The following is a 20,278-nucleotide window of genomic DNA, read 5'->3' as shown; positions in this document are numbered from 1 at the left end:
ACTTGTTCTAAATTCACTTAATATGATTGGATGAGATTAAGTCTGCAATAGTAGAGGCTTCTCTTTTTTGCCATCCGGTGTTTGTTTTTAAATTCCACCTTCTACGGTCTATTTTAATTTCTTCCTCTTGCTTGAGAACATAAAAGTTTATGACTGTGATGCCATTTATTTTCTACGTCCAGGTTTCGAGGATTATAGAATTAGGTTTAGAAGCTCTACGTGGTCAGAAAGGCTCGGCGTATGATCAAATCATTTTAAATGCCGGAATGGTAGATCACTTGCTGGGATGTGATGGTGCACAAGATGTATCATTAGCCATGGATAGAGCAAGGGAAGCCATTGACAGTGGTAAGGCCTTAACCAAGCTCCTAAACTACATCAAGGTCTCCCACAAAGTGAAGTAGAATAGGTCTTGATAGGGGGAATACTTCTTGTACTTCATGTTTTTTAGAAGGCGATTATATTTCTGAGTAGTACAATGTACGCGGGAGAAGGAATAGATTTCCTCCAGTTTTGGTTGTAAATTATGTACAATTCTTCCTCATTTGTTCGGCTTGTTTGGTCCTCCGTACAAAACTAATTTTGATTATATGCGGGTAAATGGCATGTATTCGGGATGTAAATTTTAGAGCTGATCGATTAAATACATGAAAATTCCAGAATATTTCTGTTCGGAATTCGTGCGTGTTTTTTAATCGTAGAAACATTAGAATCTCATCTACTGTCTCACTATATTATATGAGATGTGAAAGTCTCCATGTTACTAAAAGCTAAAATTTTTGCAGCTAAGCAATGCGGAGCTTTGGGTTCTAAATCTTAAACCTTCAAGAAACATGCATAGCCAGACCAAGTTAGTCTGATAAGCGAAGTAGATTATTCGAGTTCAAGCTCGTGTTTCGCTCGCTTAAAGATTGTTAGAGATCAGTTGGTCGCATAAACAGAAAGAACATGAAAAACTTGTTCAACAGTCGACACAAGTTTGAACAAGCTACTCAGGCTGGTAAAGTTTGGAACTAATCCTGGCCCGAAGGCACCAATATATTACATTGACCATGGGATCGGACCATTAAGGTTATTAGATCCAAAATTTCCAAGGCACACAAAATCTGCTCATTTTTGTCTTAGTTAAAAGATCAACTCGTTTAAGAGACTAGCTCGGACCATTCGTTTTCTTTATTTTAATCAACCCAAGGTCAACTGGCCAAGTGATGCCTAACGTTAAGTAATCGTCCACACGTATCTGAAGAAAGCTATACAAGCTTATCTCATGAAAGAAGTTCAATCTTAGTATCTCCAAAAACCTCCCAGCTTATTTATCAAAATGCTGTTTTAAATTGCTTACATTAGGACAACAAGGTCCTCCCAGCTTATTTATCAAAATAATGTTTAAATTGACTACATTAGGACAACATGGTGAAATACTGGTAAATTCTGCCTGCTTGTGTCTTTCTCTGTGTTGATTCCCATATATAAAAATGAAGAAATCCCATTGAGAAAAGTTAGCAATCTCATTGGAGATTCATCCCGCTGTTAGATTTGGAGGCTAGCTGCTATAGAACTGGCAAGGCTAAGTACCTCAAATGGGAGTCTGTTCTTCACCTCTTTCACTGTCTTTGGGCAGGAGTCCGTCATCCAAAAGTAAGTTAATCCATTCTCCGGGCCCCCTGAAGAGAATAAGAGGCCAAAAGGTGATGAAATTGCAAAATCATTTCAACCGGAAAAAGCGAGATAGAAAACAACTTATGAAGTAACATTCGGAAACGTCATTTGATCGAAAACTCAATCCTCTGTGAATCATCATGTGGGTAACCGAAAAAACCTATGGATGCATTAAGTGTTGGCTTCACCATATAGAGTATCTAACCATTGATTCAACAAACTTAAAACTTCTCTCAAATTAGAAGCAGATTACTGAAATTAGATGGGTCTAGTTTTGAATCTTGCTACTTCCTATGAAGAAATTTATGGTTAATACATCCGAGGAGAAAGCACCTAATAGTACTAAAACCAAAAAGGAGAATCAAGATGGAACTGAAAATACATATGCATACCTCCATTATCATGTTCGAAACGTTCCCATGACCTATTAGGAAAAATTCCATGTGTCACATAAGCACTGATTTTTGCTGCTCCATGTTTTGCCAACACTTTCTAAAAAAGGAAGAATTTCAAGGGTAAGTGTGGCCATGCAAAATTAAGGGGGAAAGAATTTCTGCACATTGCCATCGTCACAGATAACGAAGGTACCAAAAATCCTACAAGCAGCTTATATCATCAACATTAGTCAGAAAATGAGACATTTCAAGAGAAGATTTCTATCTTATACGTTATGGATGATAAACAGTGAAAAGTTAAATTTCACCCACTGACAATCACTTCTTTGTTGTTGTTGTCTTTTAGCCTTTCCTCCTTTCTGCCTGCTAACATAGGAGGAGTTCTCCTAAGTGCAGCAACTTGAACATCTCCTATTTAGCTTTTGCTGAGGATCTTTTTCTGCTGGCTGGGGCTGACACCTCCTCTATTGGGGTTATAAAATCTGCATTGGAGGAATTTTATCTCTCTTGTGGTTTGAAACCGAATCTCCATTAATGTCAGATTTTCTTTTCTGGTGTTACTGGAGCAGTTAGGGCTGATATCCTCAATCTACTTCCAATTCCTGAGGGTACCTTGCCAGTTCGATATTTTGGAGTTCCTCAAATTTCTACTAGACTAAGGCATTCAATTGAAGGAAAGGACTCTTCAGAGAATTGCTAGCTGGACAGACAATCACCTTTCTCATGGTGGCAGAGCTCTGTTAATTCAATAAGTCCTGTTTAGCATGCAAACTTACTGATGCTCTCTGTTTATTCTACCTCAGAAAATCCTTAAGTTGAGGTTGCTCAGAGCCTTTTTGTGGTCAGGAATTAACCTCAAAAAAGTCGGAGCTAAAGTCAGTTGGTTAGAAGTTTGTATTCCTAGAGCTGAGGGTGGATTGGGATCGAAGTCCTTGCAGGTGTGAAAAAAAGTGAAATTTTTAGACACTTTTTGTGGTTTAACAATTGGCATCTTATCATCAAGAAGCACCTCCGATGGAATATCAAAGGCTTGGGAATCAAAGGCTTTGTAGCCGTCGGAATATCTCTAGTAGAGTCCTTGGGTCTGCTATATCTTAGTTTTTTCTTCTCTTTTTCTCTGCCGATGCAGTTTGTTGTGAGGTTTGTTTCTTTGTATAGGCACTTGTATTGGGGGGTTTATACCCTTTGATTTTTGAGTTGGTTGGTTATAAAATGGCTCACTTACCAAAAAAAAAACATAGGAGGAGTTCGTTTGATATGCTACCCCTACAAATAAGCATATATAACAGTAAAATGAAGGCAAAGAACATGAGTCCTCGAAATGGAAGATAAACAGACAACAGAAGAGGGATACTCTTCAGAATTTTCATACCTGACATTCAATCAGAGTGCCACCTGATTGTACTAGATCATCAACTATGACGACATGACGACCTCTAGGGTCTCCCTCTTTGATGCGTACAATTCTTTGATCACCTTCCCGAACTTTGGCACAAACAATCTGAGAATCAACTACGCAATGGTTATGCAAATGCCTCATAACAGAAAACATTAAGAATCACAAAGGTCTAATAGTTGTGGCTTTAGTAGTGAGACGACATAAATGCTTGTACACACCCTCCAGCCTAAACTTGGATATTCAGACATCTATTTAATGTAAACAGATGGATGGACATATAAGGGGGGATCCCATGCTTTTCAGACTAGTCATGCTGAGAGTTTGAACATCATGTCCATTGCTGGACACTGAGCATTTATACAGTACTGATCATGAAAACTCCAGCTTTGCCTTGTAGCAGAGGTGAATAGAGGAAGGGGAAAACGACTTCTTCACGTTTATTTCCCTCAGGTGGCCATTTTCCAAGTTTATCAAGTATCATCATCAGGGATGATAGAAAGTAGTTAGATGAGTAGTTAGACCAACTCATCAAACAGAGGTTCAGAGCTCCATTTCCAGACATATAGACAAGCACCCTAGCATTTTTTTTTGTACATAACAATCTAGTGGCCAGAGAAAGGCACCAATGGCATTGTAATAAGTTGAGTGAAAAGTGAAACTAAATTGACAAAGGAATTCACTTTTAGTTGTTTTGACAGATTTCACGTGTCTAATGTCATACCAAATGATTAGGAAAAGTACCGTTGGAAAATGCTGCAGCTGCTTATGAAATCGTTTCCATGCACCATCATCTGGAAAAGCAATGGATATCTAGAGAGGAGGAGAAAAAGACCTCTGTAAGTGACTACAGAATTAGAAAACCAGTTAATCCAATCATCTAACCTACACATATCCACAGTTCCAGGTGCAGCCCAAAGAGAAAGCACGTCTTCAAAATAGAAGCTCAATTGACATCTAAAATTTCAGTCTACACTGCATTGGTATTTTGCCAGTATGTGTATGTGCAATACTTCAATTTAGCACTTTTCTATTTAGTAATTCATGCCATGGGCGGCCGGCGGCCTTGATCACAACAATGGTTTATGGAATTGGAAAAAGAAAAACGTAAGCAATTTAAGGACCCTGGAGGTAATGTTATGGTCTTCGTAATCAGAAGAATCATACATTGTCTGAATCTGGGAGCTGTTGAAGCCTATTCTTAAGCAAAGGTATTCCACTCTCAAAGCATGGTAAAACATTATCACCAAAGTAGAATCGCTCCTGAGATGCAACACAAGGAGCAATAAATTAAGCAAAACACTAAATTGAGCTTAAAGAAACTAGATAATCATGAATCGATATCTCTGAGGATATTTTTGGAAAAGAGTGTCAAATGGTATTACCAGCCTATTTAGCACCAACCTGCAATGCATGGATATCAAAAATTACCAAACTAGTGGGTCCTCCCCCAGAAATCGGGACATTTGACAAGATTCTGGCAAGAGTGAAAGCGGTTGCAACATCTCCTTCCTCCTCCATACGTTCCGAAGTGCCGGTTGGGAAAAATGGAAGGACAAGTGTGAATGAGGACACAAACAGCTTGGGTAATGCATAGATAACAGAGAGCTGCTCGAAAATCACCCCTGGAGAACTAAAGGAGGCAAGGAAGGCCACATGCTGTCCACGAATGCCATGTGCATTAGATATGAACAAGTTGGGGAAACCATCCTCGAAAGTCCTGAAGTTTAGATGCGTATATTATGCTGGGAACAGTAGCTTCCGCTTCAAGGATGAGCTAAAAACGAGCACAGTATCCATAAATCGTTTTTTCCTCTGTCTATCCTAACCTTCTATTTTATGCTTAATTCTTAGCAAGCAACATAGGAAGTATCAGTGAAAAGTACATAAGAAGATGCATGACACCAGGTTTCAGTAACCTTTGATATTTACAGTGTCCAAGGGAATTAAAGGACATATTTCAACGAAATTTCCATGAGTATGTTACATAAATGAGCCATCTTTACATTCAGTTCCAATTATATTTTTGTTGTCATTTCTTGCAGTCATATGAATGTGGGAAAACTAACTCAAATAACAATCAGTGGAGAGATTATAGTAGAAATTTGACATGCATATTGCATAGTAGAAATTTGACATGCATATTGCATAGCAGGGCCATTATTTTTTTCAGTCTCATACTGGTTGTTTTGTTTTCAGTCTCATACTGGTTGTTTTGTTCACTAAAGCTGACAGAATATAAACTCGAATTATAATCACCATTCACCAATTTAGGTGAATGACCAGTCCATTAGGAGGCCAAGTAATAAGCATTACATTCCTAATCATTCCAGGAAACCAAACATTTCAATACAGCACTTATTGAAATCGTTCTAAAATCGTGAACCAGTCTAGACAACATCAGGGCCGGCTCTGAGTTTTCAGAGGCCCGAATCAAACTTTTAAACGGGCCCTCTATATAATTTACAAATACAAAATATCTTCAAAAATATATAATCAACTTTAAAGAGAGATACTGAAAGTATTATTAATTTATTATTATTAGTTAATAAAAGTACGAAAAGTCTGATAATCATTCCATCAATTCAAAAAGTATTACTTGAACATCATTATAGTCGCATTTTTTTGCGATAACTCCCATACTAATCTTACGCATAGCCATAACATAGGAACATAAAATTTTGGCGCCCCCCAAAAGTAGATAAAATTAGGGACCCGATGCAGCCACATCTTTAGCGTAGGGCTGCAAACAAATCGAGCTCAAGCTCCAGTTTTGGGCTCGTTTACTAAACAAGCAGAACTCAACACCCAAAAGCTTGGCTCGGCTCGTAAAAGATTGGCTCGTTTGTATAGGCTCCTTAAGTAAATTAGCCATGATTGGCTCGTTCACTAAACAAGCCTAAAACTAAAGGAGCCGAGCCAAGCTCGAACACTAGAAAGCTCGGCTCGGCTCTTAGAACAACCCCGCCCGACAACATAACAAGACATGATTAAATCTAATGCATGCACGCACACAAAATTACACATGCACAATATCTGAATCAACATTTGAAAACACGCGTATATCAACCTCCAGAAACCCTACCTCCACGTGATGCTCCTCAGCTCGATCGCGTCCGACTCCGCCACGATTCGCTCCGCCAAATCCTTCATCTCGGCGCAGAAGAACAAGCACACCTTCTTCCCGTTCTTCGCGCTCGAGCCCAGAGCCGCATTGGACGCCATGGGGATCGAGAAAGGAGGCGGCTTCAGGATGATGTGGATCGGGTCGCCTCCGGTTACGCAGTCAACCGTCCATTCTTGCGGGCTTCCGAAGCTCCGAATGTCACAGCGGATCCGATTCTTGGTTGAGAATTGAAGGTTTGGGAGGAGGGAGTAGAGAGAGGGGGTTAGGGTTTTGGTGGGGGTTTTGGACGGCGGAGAAGGAAGGGTGGGCGGATTCGCTGGGATGGCCGTCATGCGGCGGAGGCCACTGAATACTTTTTCCCCGTCTGTGCGAATGTAATTAAAAGGACGGGAAGAGAACGTGTAGGGCGGGGCTGGGGTTGGAATTAAGGACCAGAATGGGTTGGAATTAAGGACCAGAAGAGAACGGGTGGAATTAGGGGTGGAATTATATTTCGATATTTTCACAAAGAAATGAATGCTCTCCGGTCCATGTTTAGACCAGAGAAGACAGTTCTGATCTAGACCGTTTATTTGTTGTAATTTATAATTTGAATATTTTTATCTGTAAGAGTATATAAAAAAAAAATTGAAATATTAAATCTACCAATAGACGGTTTCAATATGGACCGTCTCGTTCAATCCAAAATCCAAACCATTGGACTAGAGGGGAGCCGTGCCATTTTTGCTACTAAACCAGATCACTACACCGTGTGTATTGGAGGGGAGAGCTAAGTCAAAACATATATCGGTGCGTGAATGAATAAGAGTGCGAATGTAAATTTTGCTTTGAATATATCTAATACTACTGAAATTTACAAGAATTAGAATTGAGAATGAGAGCGTAAAACAAAAAATGCTAGCATAAGCATATGCAAAAGATCATGTGACTTGGGAGAAATGCGGATGCAAAGGATGGCCCAACATTATTCAAGATTGTGGATATAGATTTTAGATTATAACGTCAAATTTTGTTGCAGATTTTTTCACTATAGTTATGAAATTATGATTATATTGTAGTTAAAGTTGATACTGTTTGCTGCAAAAGTTGAAAATGAATTTTCAAAGTATTTATAATCCTAAATCTGATCCGAAAAGCACCTTAAACTGAGCGTGTTTAAGAAAATCGTCATGACCGCAAAACAGATCAAATTCGTACTGAACTGTCTTATTTGATCTGGTTAGTGGTTCATTGGTTAGGTTTTGGTTCCAAAAAAATAAAAACCGCTATTTTTGGTACGATAACTGATCATGAATTTAAGGACTGTTAATCTGAATTTTCCGGTTGGTAAGTTAAACAAGAGCGGATCTTATGTAGAGCTATAAGAGCAGGCGAGCGAACAGGCACGCAGGCTTGATTCAAAAACATATCCCCGCCTTTCAAAATCTTCCTTTCTTATAGGGAGAACGACACTTTTCTCATAGCTAAGCTTGAAACGAAAGCAGGTCAAGTGGTAAGTCAAGCAAGAATCGGATCACTTCCAAATAGTCGCAATCAACCATCCATCCATTCTTGCAGGCTTTTGACGCTCCGAATGTCACAACAGATACGATTCTTGGTTGAGAATCGGAGATTTGGAGGGTTTGAGAGGAGGGAGGAGAGAGAGGGAGTTAGGGTTTTGGTGGGGTTTTTGTATGGCGGAGAAGGAAGGGTGGGCGGAATCACTAAATGGCCGTCATGAGATGAGGTGGTGCGAATGTTTAGTAGTAGTATTTTTAAGGTACGTACTGGGAACGACGTCAGGTGAGTTTATATTTTCACAACCAAAATCGATCACTATACCGAATAGAATGAGCCAAATTGCAATTGTTCAGTTTAGATTTGATTTGTAAATTTTGGGAGTTCTAAAAATAAATTTAAGCTTAGCTGAACAACGAATAGGGCTGTAAAATGAGCTGAACGCAAGCCGTTTGGAATGGCTTGGTTCATTTACAGCCCTAACAACGAATGAATTTCAAATAAACTTTAACCAATAATAAAAAAATAATCTCAAGTAGCTTAATTTTTTTTTGAATATCATAGGTTAAACGAGCTAAGCTATATTGTTTGAGGTTGATTTCAAAACTTAACGAGATTCAAAAAGACATTCAACCTTGAATTTGTTGATACAAGACCACTACAACGTACCCTTACTCAAATTTGAGTAAAAGCTTTATTTGGTATGAAACAATCCAATGGGCAAAACTTAGCACAAATATGCATAAAACCTCATTAGAGCATCCACAATGTAATAATCAAAATTGGATAACCAAAAATTGTCACATCATCTTTTGATTATCCATTTAAGACATTGCTAAAGTTAGCAATGTAGATGTCCACAATATAATAATCAAAATTGGATAACCAAAACTTGCTACATCACCTTTTTAAACTACAAAATTCTAAAAACTAAATTTTTTGACAATAATTTGAATACTCTTTTTGAAATAAAATAAAAGTTTTTTTTAAGAAAATAGTTTAGTGAAAAAAAAAATTGAAAATAGTTTTTTTTCAAAAAGAAAACAGTTTTAAAAAAACAGTTTTTTTTTTTTTGAAAAATTGTTAGAATCCGTTTTTTTTTTTGTAAAAACATTTATAATTTTTTTTAAAAGTTTCTGAAAAAAAAAACAGTTTTTAAAAATAATTTTCTGGAAACATTGTTGAGAGAGAAGGTTTTTATGTAATAATAGGTCTACTTGATTGAGAAAATATGGGGACCATTAAATTTGATTATTTGCAAAAAGGTTGCTAGTTTTGATTATTCAAAGGCTAAAATTTAATGAGTTGTTAAGAGATTGCTAAGTTTGGTTATTACAATGTGAACACTTTTTGAGCAAACATTACTAACTTTAGCAATCTTTTGGTTTTGATTATTACATTGTGGATGCTCTTAATGGCATTGGTTTAAAATTGGGAGAAGGTAAAGAGTCTTCAAAAAAAATTGAGAAAACCGAGTCTCTCTTGATTTGAGTAAAACTCAATTTGGCAAAGGCTTCAGTAAAGGAGTGGAGTGGATTTTTGGTAGTTTCTCTTTTCTTTTTCTTTTTTTGGGGTAAGTCAGTTTTACTCAAATTTTGAGTTTCAGTAAATAAAAAATAAAAAATGGTAAGAGTTGATGATGCTCTAATAAACAGGTCCGAATTCAAGCTCATATTCACTCCTTTTTTTTTTTTTTTTTTAACGAGTGAATACGAGCTTAAATTTGAACAGTTTGATTGGTTTATCCGCCATAACAGAAAAGAAAAGTCTCTCTCACCTGCGCTCAAAATGGTTCAGTCAATTTGCAACTTTTACAGTTTTCCCTTTCGATTGAAACACCAAAATTTCTCAGCGCAGGATGCTATCATTCGTAGAAATTTTGTACAGTAGTATTCGTTATGGAAGGAGTCAGTATATCCTTATCCTACTTTATTGTAGCTGGATTTTGTATTCATGTGTTTGTTACTTTTTGAATCTTTAGTGGTATTACTGTCTAGTATTAAATTTATTGACCCGTTTCGCTAATTAAAAAAAAAGTATTTATTTTTTAAATTAAAAGTGATATATCATGAAATAATGATCTGTCTCGTAAAATGAAAAATAAATACTTAAAAAACAATAACATTAGCGGAACCAAAATACGGAATTATAGTTCACAAAATATGTCTGACATTTAGGACAGACATTATCACGGGAGCACCAACTTGGTTCTCTCTTTTTTGAACCAAGCACAATTTAGTTCACGTAAAGGTTTTAGTTCAAGTACTATATATGGGTAGAAGCAATATAATCAATAATTATGTCGACTTAGGCCTAGTTCGGCTTAATAATTCAGTTGTGTTATTTTTAACTCTTTATTCAAAAAAAAAAAATGCATTTGTAAGTTTTGTGTCAATATTTTCGTGGATTAGTGGTTCGTCTCAATGAGATATCATAAAATTGAAAAAATATAAAACTTTAAAGGTTCAGAAAAGACAAATAATCCAAAAACGATGTCTGTTTTCGATTATTTTTTGTCTTCAGTACTGCACTTTTTAAAGGATTTTGATAATAATTTTTTATATTTTGTATTCTTCTCGTCAAAACGAATCAATAGTCTATATATGACGCAAAACTAACCTAGACGTTTTTTTGTTTGCAAAAAATATGATAATGATAATAATAATCCAAATGAATAACTATATGTGATCATATTTTGGTATCGTTTCATATATATGTGTGGGTTATTGACATATTCAAGGCTTCGGAATTAGTCGATTGTGCAAGTTGGTCCGCACACATGGTTACCAAAAATAAATACATTACTTTGCCCAAGGGAGTAATTATTTGGTGTCTTGGGAGTCTTAAACGTTAACACTACACATTTTTACGAGGCCCATTGGACCACCACATATTTTTGTACTAAGTCTCACAGAAATGCGTGGTGAATAAGGACGTTGCCACCATGTGGCGGTGACCTAATACCGCCAAATAAATTCTCGCCCGGGGTCAGCATCTTTCACGGGCACCTTCCTCCCAAAATTGTTCCTTCTCCCTCTACCCTTTATAAGCTTCATTCCTTGCCTCTGGGCTTCCTCGGGTACCCTCTCTCTCTCTCCCATTGGGTAGTGGGTAGAAGAACAGAACATTAACCATAACTTTCACTCTTCTTCCTCACGTTCTAACCTCCTAGCTTCCTAAATAAGCCTCTTCCAAATATCAATATATACTCAAAAGACCCTTTTTCAGTTTCCACTTTCCTCCATCACTTTCAACATTTTCCTCTTAGTTTCCTACGAACTACGTAAAGTACTACAGCATCTCTTTTCTTTCCACCTCCTCTATTTAATCCAAGGGGTTTACCCAGACCAGACGGCCGCTCACATGGAGGGAGGTTTAGAATCAGAAGGACAGAAATGGGTGGTCGCGGGAATTCCGTTCGGGGTTCCACTGAAGCCCGTGTTCACGAGTACTCCGGCGGAGAAACAAAAAGAGGACGACGGAGGAGAAGAATACTGTTCTACCACAACGCCGACCGGGGATGCAGCCAGAATTTCTACCAGGACGGAGTGTCCGCCACCGCCGAGGAAGCGGAAGCCTTCTTCGGGGTGCCACTACGGCGGTGCTGGGGAGTTTTTTAATCCACCGGATTTGGAGACTGTATTTACGCGCCGCGTTGAAAGAGCTTGAGGGAGATGTTAATAAGGAATACCATGCTTGCGTGCTGTACAGAGAATCGAATAAACACAATAGAGTCACATCTATTGCGTTTATTCGGTACTCTGTCCAATATACAAATGCCGTATTTGCATAGTTTAGAGTCTAGGGATTTATCTTCTTCCACCTTAATTTGTTGTGTTGCATTTCTGGTTGGTTTTAGCCATTTTCTGTTGTCTATATATGTATCTCTTTGTAGTAGTTTGCCTAGAGTTCATGTACATTGTTTTGTGTGAATAGGATGTGTTTTACTGACTAAAATAAATATTTATTTTTAAATAAGTACTTATTTTTTGAATTAAAGGTTTGTGAGAGAATGACCTGTCTCGTAAAGAAGAAAATAAGTACTTAAAAAATAAGAATCTTAACAGAACGGAGCAAATATTATGGCATAAGTGTGTGTGAAAAAGATTTTAGCAAGAAAAGAAGTTCTCACAAAACTCTGTTAATTAGAATGATATCAAAGTGTCATGTACAGAACTTTTAAGCCAACAATTGTTGTTTTGCTTTAAACAAGTTAAATTGACGGCTAAGTGTGAGCTTATTCATATGCTTATGCACTTAAGCAATCTTTTTTTGAAATATTCTGTATTTCGCGCTGCCTAATTAAGAGTCCAACAACACTAATTGCTCATGGATTATGGAATATATATGTTTCTACATATCATTACCCTTTTGAGTGCTTGTGGATTTACAAGGGGCGCACGTAGGAGACAATGCCCACAAGTTTTTTAAGAACCCTAGTGTAGTATTGTTCGAAGTCATGAAATTATAAGGATCCATTGTAAGTGTAATTATGATCACTCCATAGTTGAAATTTTGGATCCTGTCTATATATTCTTGTGTGAGACCTCCTCAACCAGAAGTGCAAATTTTATTGCTCCTGAGTTGATAACAGCTTTTTAATGCATTTTATATCTTCAAAGTTCTTTTTAAAAAATATTTGCTATATAGAAATGTTGGGCAAGCCGTTAGAACTACTATGTATCAATCAAATCAAGTACCCTTTACGAGCCTACAAAATTCTGATGATGAATCCTTTTAGTACATGAGTATGAATCCTCTTCATATACCTCTCTCACTCTCTCTCTCTCTCTCTCTCTCTCATCCCAGCATCCTCTTCATATACCCCTCTCTCTCTCTCTCTTTAGATCTCTCTCCATATGCAAGTGAAGATCTACCTAAGAGTACAATGGAGTAGTAGCATGGAATGAGATGCTGCATGCATATGGTTAAACTGATTATAAATCTGGTTGACACTGACATATCCCTCCCTCTTTATAAAGTACGAGTACCTCACAGTCACATCCCTCGAGTACTGCACTTTAACTACGAAATCGAATCTCTCTAACAATTTTCTGGACAGTACTTCAGAATTATCTTCTTCTTTTTTTCACGGACTTCAGAATTATCCACTACAACACGAACGGGCTATTGTGAGGAAATTATTTTCTCGCTAAAGCACCAGTTTTCGTCGCTAATGGTATTTGTGAGGAAACATTTCGTCGCTCATTTTCCTCGCTAAAGCCTTGTCGCTAAAACTATTTGCGAGGAAAGTTATTTTCCTCGCCTATTTTATACAATAGGCGACAATTTTTTTCCTCGCTATTTCTAAAAAAAATCGTCACTGAATCCAAAAAGAAGGAACATGGCATTGTCATCTTTTGAAGCTCCTCGGTCTCGAACCTTGGACCTCCTCGTTTCACACACGCATCACCTACCATCTGCACCACTTTACACTTCTGGGCACAATGTGAACTTTTTATTATATATCATGTTGTTATCTTGTCTTCTACCTTTCAAATTAATATTCCAACATTAAGATCTTTCGAGTTTTTGTACTCTGAAGTTTGTTTGAGCAAGTCCAATATTTGGCTAGCACAACATATTTTTTAAGACAGGCACGTGTTTGATATTTTTTTCGGCTTTTAGTGAATTTTTTTCTTTTGGCCATAATTTTGTACTTGTTAAACTCTTCTCGTTAAGACAGATAATTAATCTAAAAAATATCATATCATGAATAATGAGAGCCATCACCGTCCAATACACTAAGAGTTAGTTTGGCATAATTTTATTTTGCTAAAGACCAAGAATATTATAGATTCGTAGTTATTTTTTAAGATTTTTTTTTTCAATTCATAACTATAAAGTTGCCCCTAGTAACCTCGTTGCTCAATGTATTATTATGGGTAGCTTGTCACTGACAATTACCCACCCAAAATTGCAAAAATTCTACTATTAGATGAGTATATTATTATTAAACAAAACTATTAAAATGATAAGTAGATTGAATAACGTGTCTTAAAATAAGATGATTGAATGATCTCTCTAAAATTAAGGATAAATTTGAATATCTTTCAACATACCAACTCGTGATCCATTTAATAATATATGATGTCATTCACTATTTAATTGTATCAATTATCCCTCATTGAATCACAGTTTGATACAATTAAGGAAATTCATGCCTTACACTTGCTAGAGTGGGCGAGCCAATAGGATACAATTAGCAAGGAAATTGTATTTTGCCGCCTATAGGATACCAACAGCGAGGAAAAGTTCATTTTGTCGCCTATTGGACATGAATAGCGAGGAAAATACATTTCCTCGCCAAATGAGAATAATTTGCAACGAAAAGAGGTTTATAGGCGACGAAATTTATGTTTCCTCGCTAAATGGATATAATTTGCGACAAAAAATATTTTCCTCGCTAGTTTTGTTATTAAAGGCGACGAAATTTTTTTTCCTCGCTGAATGTGTACTATTTGCGAGGAAAAGGAATTTCCTCACAATTTTTCCTCGCAATAGACTATTTATGTTGTAGTGATCTCATCAGTGCAAATTCTGGGGTGGAAAAAATTTCTTACCACTAAAAGTCCATGCATTATAAGAAAACTAATGGAGTATTATTCACCACCCAGAATGATAGCCTAGCGAATCATGGCTCCCAAGTGATTATTTAAGGTGGTCAAGAAATCCAAGGTCTGAGACGTTGCATTTGACGCGCGCCCCCCTCGAACTTTGCCCTCATGCGAATCTCAGTTGTGTTCCGATAGACTATCTCGAGTTTGGAGTTCTTGTAATCATGTCCGCTACTATGCCGGATCGCCCCCTTTTTTACCCTTTGCTCTTACGTATAAAAACTGTTGGGGAGAACCCAAACTTTTCAGATATGATAATGCATGATGATCTGTTTTCTCTTCTCTTCTTTCCCTTATTTTGAACTGAGAAAATACCCTGGGGCATAATGCTCGGACATGTTTTCCTTTCTTTTTGTTTGATCCGAAGCATGAATTTCATCGTAAAAGCCAACAAGATTTTCATCTAAATACAAAGATAAAGGAAAAATGCATCAATCCGAAAAACTATGAAGATAAACAATAGGCACCGAGAGCTAGGAAAATTAATGTCTAAGCCCTAATTTCCGAGCACAAATTAGGCTTCCAACACGTTACTAGCATGACAGACCAACTGAAGGCCGGGGTAAGTGAAGTTAGATAACCCGACATTGAGTCGCCTCAGGACGGCGGGTTGTGCTCAGACATGTTTTTCTCTCTAGTTTGTATGTGCCCACGTCCGATGACGAGTGTCCACCCGCCAAGGACGCCTTATCATATCGGGGAAGTACTCTGTATTAATGCTGTCGTGGTAGGAAGTGGGAAAGAGGACAAATGCATATGGAACGGTGGATCAGAATCCAATGCTAAGTGCAATTGTCAAATTTATTGCTTTCGCTTTCAACTCCCCAATGTTTTTTTTTTGTTTTTTTTTTTACGGTATACATCAGCGTGGTGTTCGTTTGTTAGTCAACGGGGGATTCAGAGGTTATTCATAGTCCTGAACCCCAAACATGCACCCCGTGGCATTTGAACTCAGGTCACCACTGGGAAGAGAAATGAGACAACCAACTTGACGAACTTGATTTCTCAATATTTATTCATGACAAAATCGGAAGTACCATTTATAACAGAGTAATTATCCAGCACACATGACTACGTGGTACTTCGTATCATTTACGTAGCGATAACTCATTCGGTAAGGACATTATTATTACTTAGTATTTGTTTGAGTTGTTGGGAGATAAGGAGTGACCCACATTATGTGGTGACAATATTTTATTTGCGAAAAATGCCACATGGATCAACAATCACTGCTACAAAAATAGATAAAGACTTCGGTCATTTAGTGTGATCTTTCACTTTTAATCTCGCATTTAAAACCGTGGTCTATCAAGGTGTAACTAAAAGTCTCTATCTTTTAACCACGGGATAAAAACCGTGATTAAAACTCATTAAAACTGTGACTAAAAACATAAAAACAGTGATTAAAAATGACAAAACCATGACCTTTAATAGCAAAACATCTCAGTTTTATTATAAAACCGTAGTTGTTTAGAGAGAAATAATCTCAGTTTTTGAAAAAACCGAGATTAAAAGTGGCGTTTTCCTAAGGGAAAAAATCTCACATTATTTCTCCTAGTGGGCTTTGAACCCAAGTCTCTTGAGTTTTACATAGAAGCTTCAACCAACTGCACCACACACACTTTTCAATATATAATTGAAATATTTAATATAAAACATATGCGTTTAACATTAAAATATATTTTGAACATCATTTTGAACCTTTAAATATTAAAATTAGCAATTTTGATAACCATGAAAGTTGTAGCCCTTTGTGTTATTGTTCAAATCCAATTTGAATTATCTCAATTAATGGAGTTCTAAACATAAAGTTATACTCGAAATATATTTGAAGATGAAACGCAACCTTCATAAATGTTGTCACCAAAGGTACTCATTTGGCGACGAAATATATTTTCATTGCTGAAAGTGCCCCATTTTGTGATGAAATATTTTTTGTAGAATGGTTGAGAGTGACATTTATTTAGGGATATTGAGCGAGGAGTCGATTAAGGGGTAAGCGACTTTCAACTTTTTCTATATAAGAGCTTTCATCTCAAGTCTTAAAAAAAATGTTCTCTAACTTATGACCTCAGTTTCTAAATGACTGAGATTAAAGGTTCTTTTTATTTCAGTTTTTTCGAAATGAGATATATTTTTTCATATATAATCTCAGTTTTTGGAAAACGAGTTCTATGCTTGAAGTTACAATCCCACTTTTAAATTACTAAGACTAAAAAATCTTTTCATCTCAGTTTTTTTGGAAACAAGATATATTCTTTCATATATAATCTCAGTTTTTTGAAAATGAGATCTATTCTTCAAGTTACAATCTCACTTTTTAGATTATTGAGATTAAAAAATCTTTCTATCTCAGTTTTTTCGTATAACTGAGATTAAAACTATATAGTTCATAACATTTTATTACGTTTTTACAAAAAGTGAGATCTTTTTAGTTTTTGGACCGTGATCTTTATACCATTTTGTAGTAGTGAATGTCGTATAATCCTCCGGAAGTACCCAGTAATTGGCCCTCACGACTCTAGCCTATATTCTCATCATCTCATTCTTTCTAGTAATTATTTCAGCAGTTGACACCCACCTCGACTAATGCTTGATAAACTAATTCAATCATTCATTAGTAGGGGTCCATATAAAATTTGGACAAAGTCTCGTATAAACTGACCATAAAAAATGACAGAACCAAAGAGGATTTAAATTAGTATTTCTTATTAAAAAAACACAATTTAGCACCAAGAGTTGTTAAACGAATAATCTGTGGAAATCAAAACCATCTCCTATGACAGATACGTCGTATATAATGCAAACTAAGACCCTTATAAAAATTATTTAACCATCTTCTATATTCGATTGACATGTATTTTGCATGGTCGATGATATGTGTATGGATAAGGTCCATATTCTGTTGTCTCTCTTATTTGGCAATTCAATTGACAAAACACATTTTCTTTTGTATTCCATTCTTTATCGAGTTGTAATTTCTTTTTATCTTTTTTAAGCTAGCGAGTCTGTATAAGATTAGAGTGGAAGGAATCTTGTTATGTAATTGAGAGTGAGCGTATTAGGCGGATAAAATAGGAAAGATTTGTTTATGTAAGGGAAGAAACCGCTCCAAATGGAAAGATAGAGCAAGGCGGATCATTGGCTAGGTGGCTGACAAAATCACGAGATTAACTTTCCAATTGATCGTGCAATTTAGCTTTCCAATTTTCGTTATAAAAAAGATTGCAGGACTTCTTATAATGGTGCTCCAGAAAAGTGGTCAATATATTGAGAGAAAGGAAAACAGGAGGGTTGCTCTTTTTGACATCATACAGCCGTATGAAATAATCGAAGGTAAAATAACCATTGTTGAGACGCCACGTCTGAGGGACAAAAATTGGAAGCGGTTTGGTACTTTGAGTCTTGGAGTAAAATGAGATCTTCGATCATTGATATACTATGACAACTTCAAGAAGTTTACACATCTTTGATTCAACTATTTGAATCATCTTTCGGTGGATTTCTGGAAGTATTTCAAAAAACTTGTGGATTCAAGGCAACAACGGTCAAGCATTGGATGTGGTGAACGTGGATTCGGCAAGTAGGTCTTAGGCTCAATTGTGAGGATTCAAATCGTAGGTAAAATTACTTGTAACTGCACAATGTTTATACTGCTTGGTTCCTTCCCGTGATTTTTTCCCATTTAGGATATTCCACGTATATCCTGGAGTTCTTTATTTATTTGCTTTCCATTGGTGAGATTGATTTAATTTTCAGTTGGTGGGTTAATTAATTAAAGAGATAAATCATAGCAAATCTATATATTTAGGCGATCTAAGATTTTTCACTATACAATGGAAGTCACGTACCATCAAAATGAATCTGTAACGAGTCTCATTTTGAATCATTTTTTGTGAATCATACTCCAACGATCGTTCTATTACATACTTGAAATCCCATTTGTTTAGAGTGGTGATGATCATATGCATGACTAAGGTAATTAAACCAATTGTTTAGTGAGTGACAATGGGAGGATAAATAACCTCATCCATTGTAAGTTGTAACCATTTTTTTATTATTATCAATGTATTTCTATCATGTTCCAAAAAAAAAAAAAAACAGAGCATATTCTTGGGATCGGAACGTTGAAGAAGCAATAAAGTCTGCAGGTTTTGCTTGGAAGGTAGTGAGTTGGACCGTTTAATGGGATCAAGGGCATTTCTGATTAGAGAAAGAAATGTGGGGCCAGGGCAAAATTTCCATTTGTGGTAATGTGTCTTGTAGTTACCGACAATTTTGAATCAATAAACTGAAGCGGATTTGCAAGTGGAGTGCGTTGCAGTTGGTGCTTCCTTTACACTTCCATGCAAATGGAAAGAGTTTGTTTTCCGTAACTACTAATCTCCCTCCCTAAATTTCTTAGGATAAAATAAATTAAAATTAAAGAATGAAAAAAAAAAAAAAAAAAACTGAAGAGGATTTCTTGTTGAGGCAGTGTGCTCGAGGCTGCAGAGCATATCCAAGACTCCAACCATACTTCAAAAGTTCAAATCTTTAAACTCATTCTTCAAGGGTAAAATTTTTCTAAAGGTGAGCATTTTTTTTTCTATTCTAAAGGAGTATTAACTATTTGGCATCACTCTCATTTGGCTTTGAATTTGACATGACTACTTTGGGTCAATTACCAACAAGGATACATCAGAATTGGAGAATGGCTTTGTTGGAGAATGACTTGATGTCTACACTTGTTGGAGCTGTCATAGTGACCGTAAGGTCTCTCCTCTATTACACATTTAATTTTAAGTATCATGTGAATGTATAATAGAAAGGAGGTTTGGCGCACCACGTGTCGGTGCCTTAAGAACACTGAGTAATTTTTCCTCCACATTGAATTTAACACCTAGGCTAATTTGGCGAGCCAAGCGGAGAAGGGACCCTAGGGGATATGCTAATCCGATGCCACTCTCACCTTGTATTTGGTTCCTTCCTTTACATCCGGACTGCTTATCAGGCAGATAAGCTTAGCAAAACTCGCCCCACGCCATCCCTCATCATTAGCTTCATAGCTTGTCCTGGCTGCCAAAAATTACCAGCATGCCCCCAAACAACTCCAAAATTCATTTTGTATTCTCATAGCAAGGCGCAACTAAGTAAACTCTCAGATTATTTCTTTATTACCCATGCACTCTTATTTATCCATTTCAACAGCCAAACACACTCGTTCTTAGTTCATCCCTTCTTAGTCAATTCCGTCTTATAATATATCCACATTTTATCTCCTTCTCTATTTATCCCTCAAAACTTTATCCGCCCGGTGAAATTTGTGATTGGGTTTGTTCGGCCCAGGTCTTTTTGCGTACCTTCATCGCTATCCAAATTCCAAAGGCCCAAACCAGGCAAACCAAAGTAACAGTTAATCCCTTTTTTGTTTTTTAAATTTTACTTCTGATCATGGAAAAAAGCCACCATTAATCCTTGACCACTCAGCCCTTAGGCCCCGTTCCGCCGGAGAAGATTAGTTGAGGCGATGTTGAGAGGAAATTGGGTGAAGCAATTGTTACTTGCCGAGGGGACGAGTGCTTATGAAAATTTAATCTTGCTCATG

General features: G+C 36.7%; 1 protein-coding gene across 1 annotated transcript; it reads right to left on the bottom strand.

The window, feature by feature from the left end:
• Nucleotides 1-1,288: 1,288 nt before the first annotated feature.
• LOC131311489 (ribose-phosphate pyrophosphokinase 4) lies at nucleotides 1,289-7,030 on the bottom strand. Its single transcript, XM_058338978.1, has 7 exons — nucleotides 6,536-7,030; nucleotides 4,855-5,170; nucleotides 4,618-4,713; nucleotides 4,195-4,263; nucleotides 3,427-3,555; nucleotides 2,052-2,151; nucleotides 1,289-1,664 (listed from the first exon to the last, which is right to left on the bottom strand). Exons 1-7 carry the CDS (start codon nucleotides 6,907-6,909, stop codon nucleotides 1,531-1,533), a joined length of 1,218 nt encoding a protein of 405 aa, XP_058194961.1. The 5' UTR covers nucleotides 6,910-7,030; the 3' UTR covers nucleotides 1,289-1,530.
• Nucleotides 7,031-20,278: the final 13,248 nt, after the last annotated feature.

The sequence above is a fragment of the Rhododendron vialii genome, chromosome 12a (assembly GCF_030253575.1).
Source record: "Rhododendron vialii isolate Sample 1 chromosome 12a, ASM3025357v1".
NCBI classification, from domain to species: domain Eukaryota; kingdom Viridiplantae; phylum Streptophyta; class Magnoliopsida; order Ericales; family Ericaceae; genus Rhododendron; species Rhododendron vialii.
This window is presented reverse-complemented; position numbering and strand designations above follow the sequence as displayed.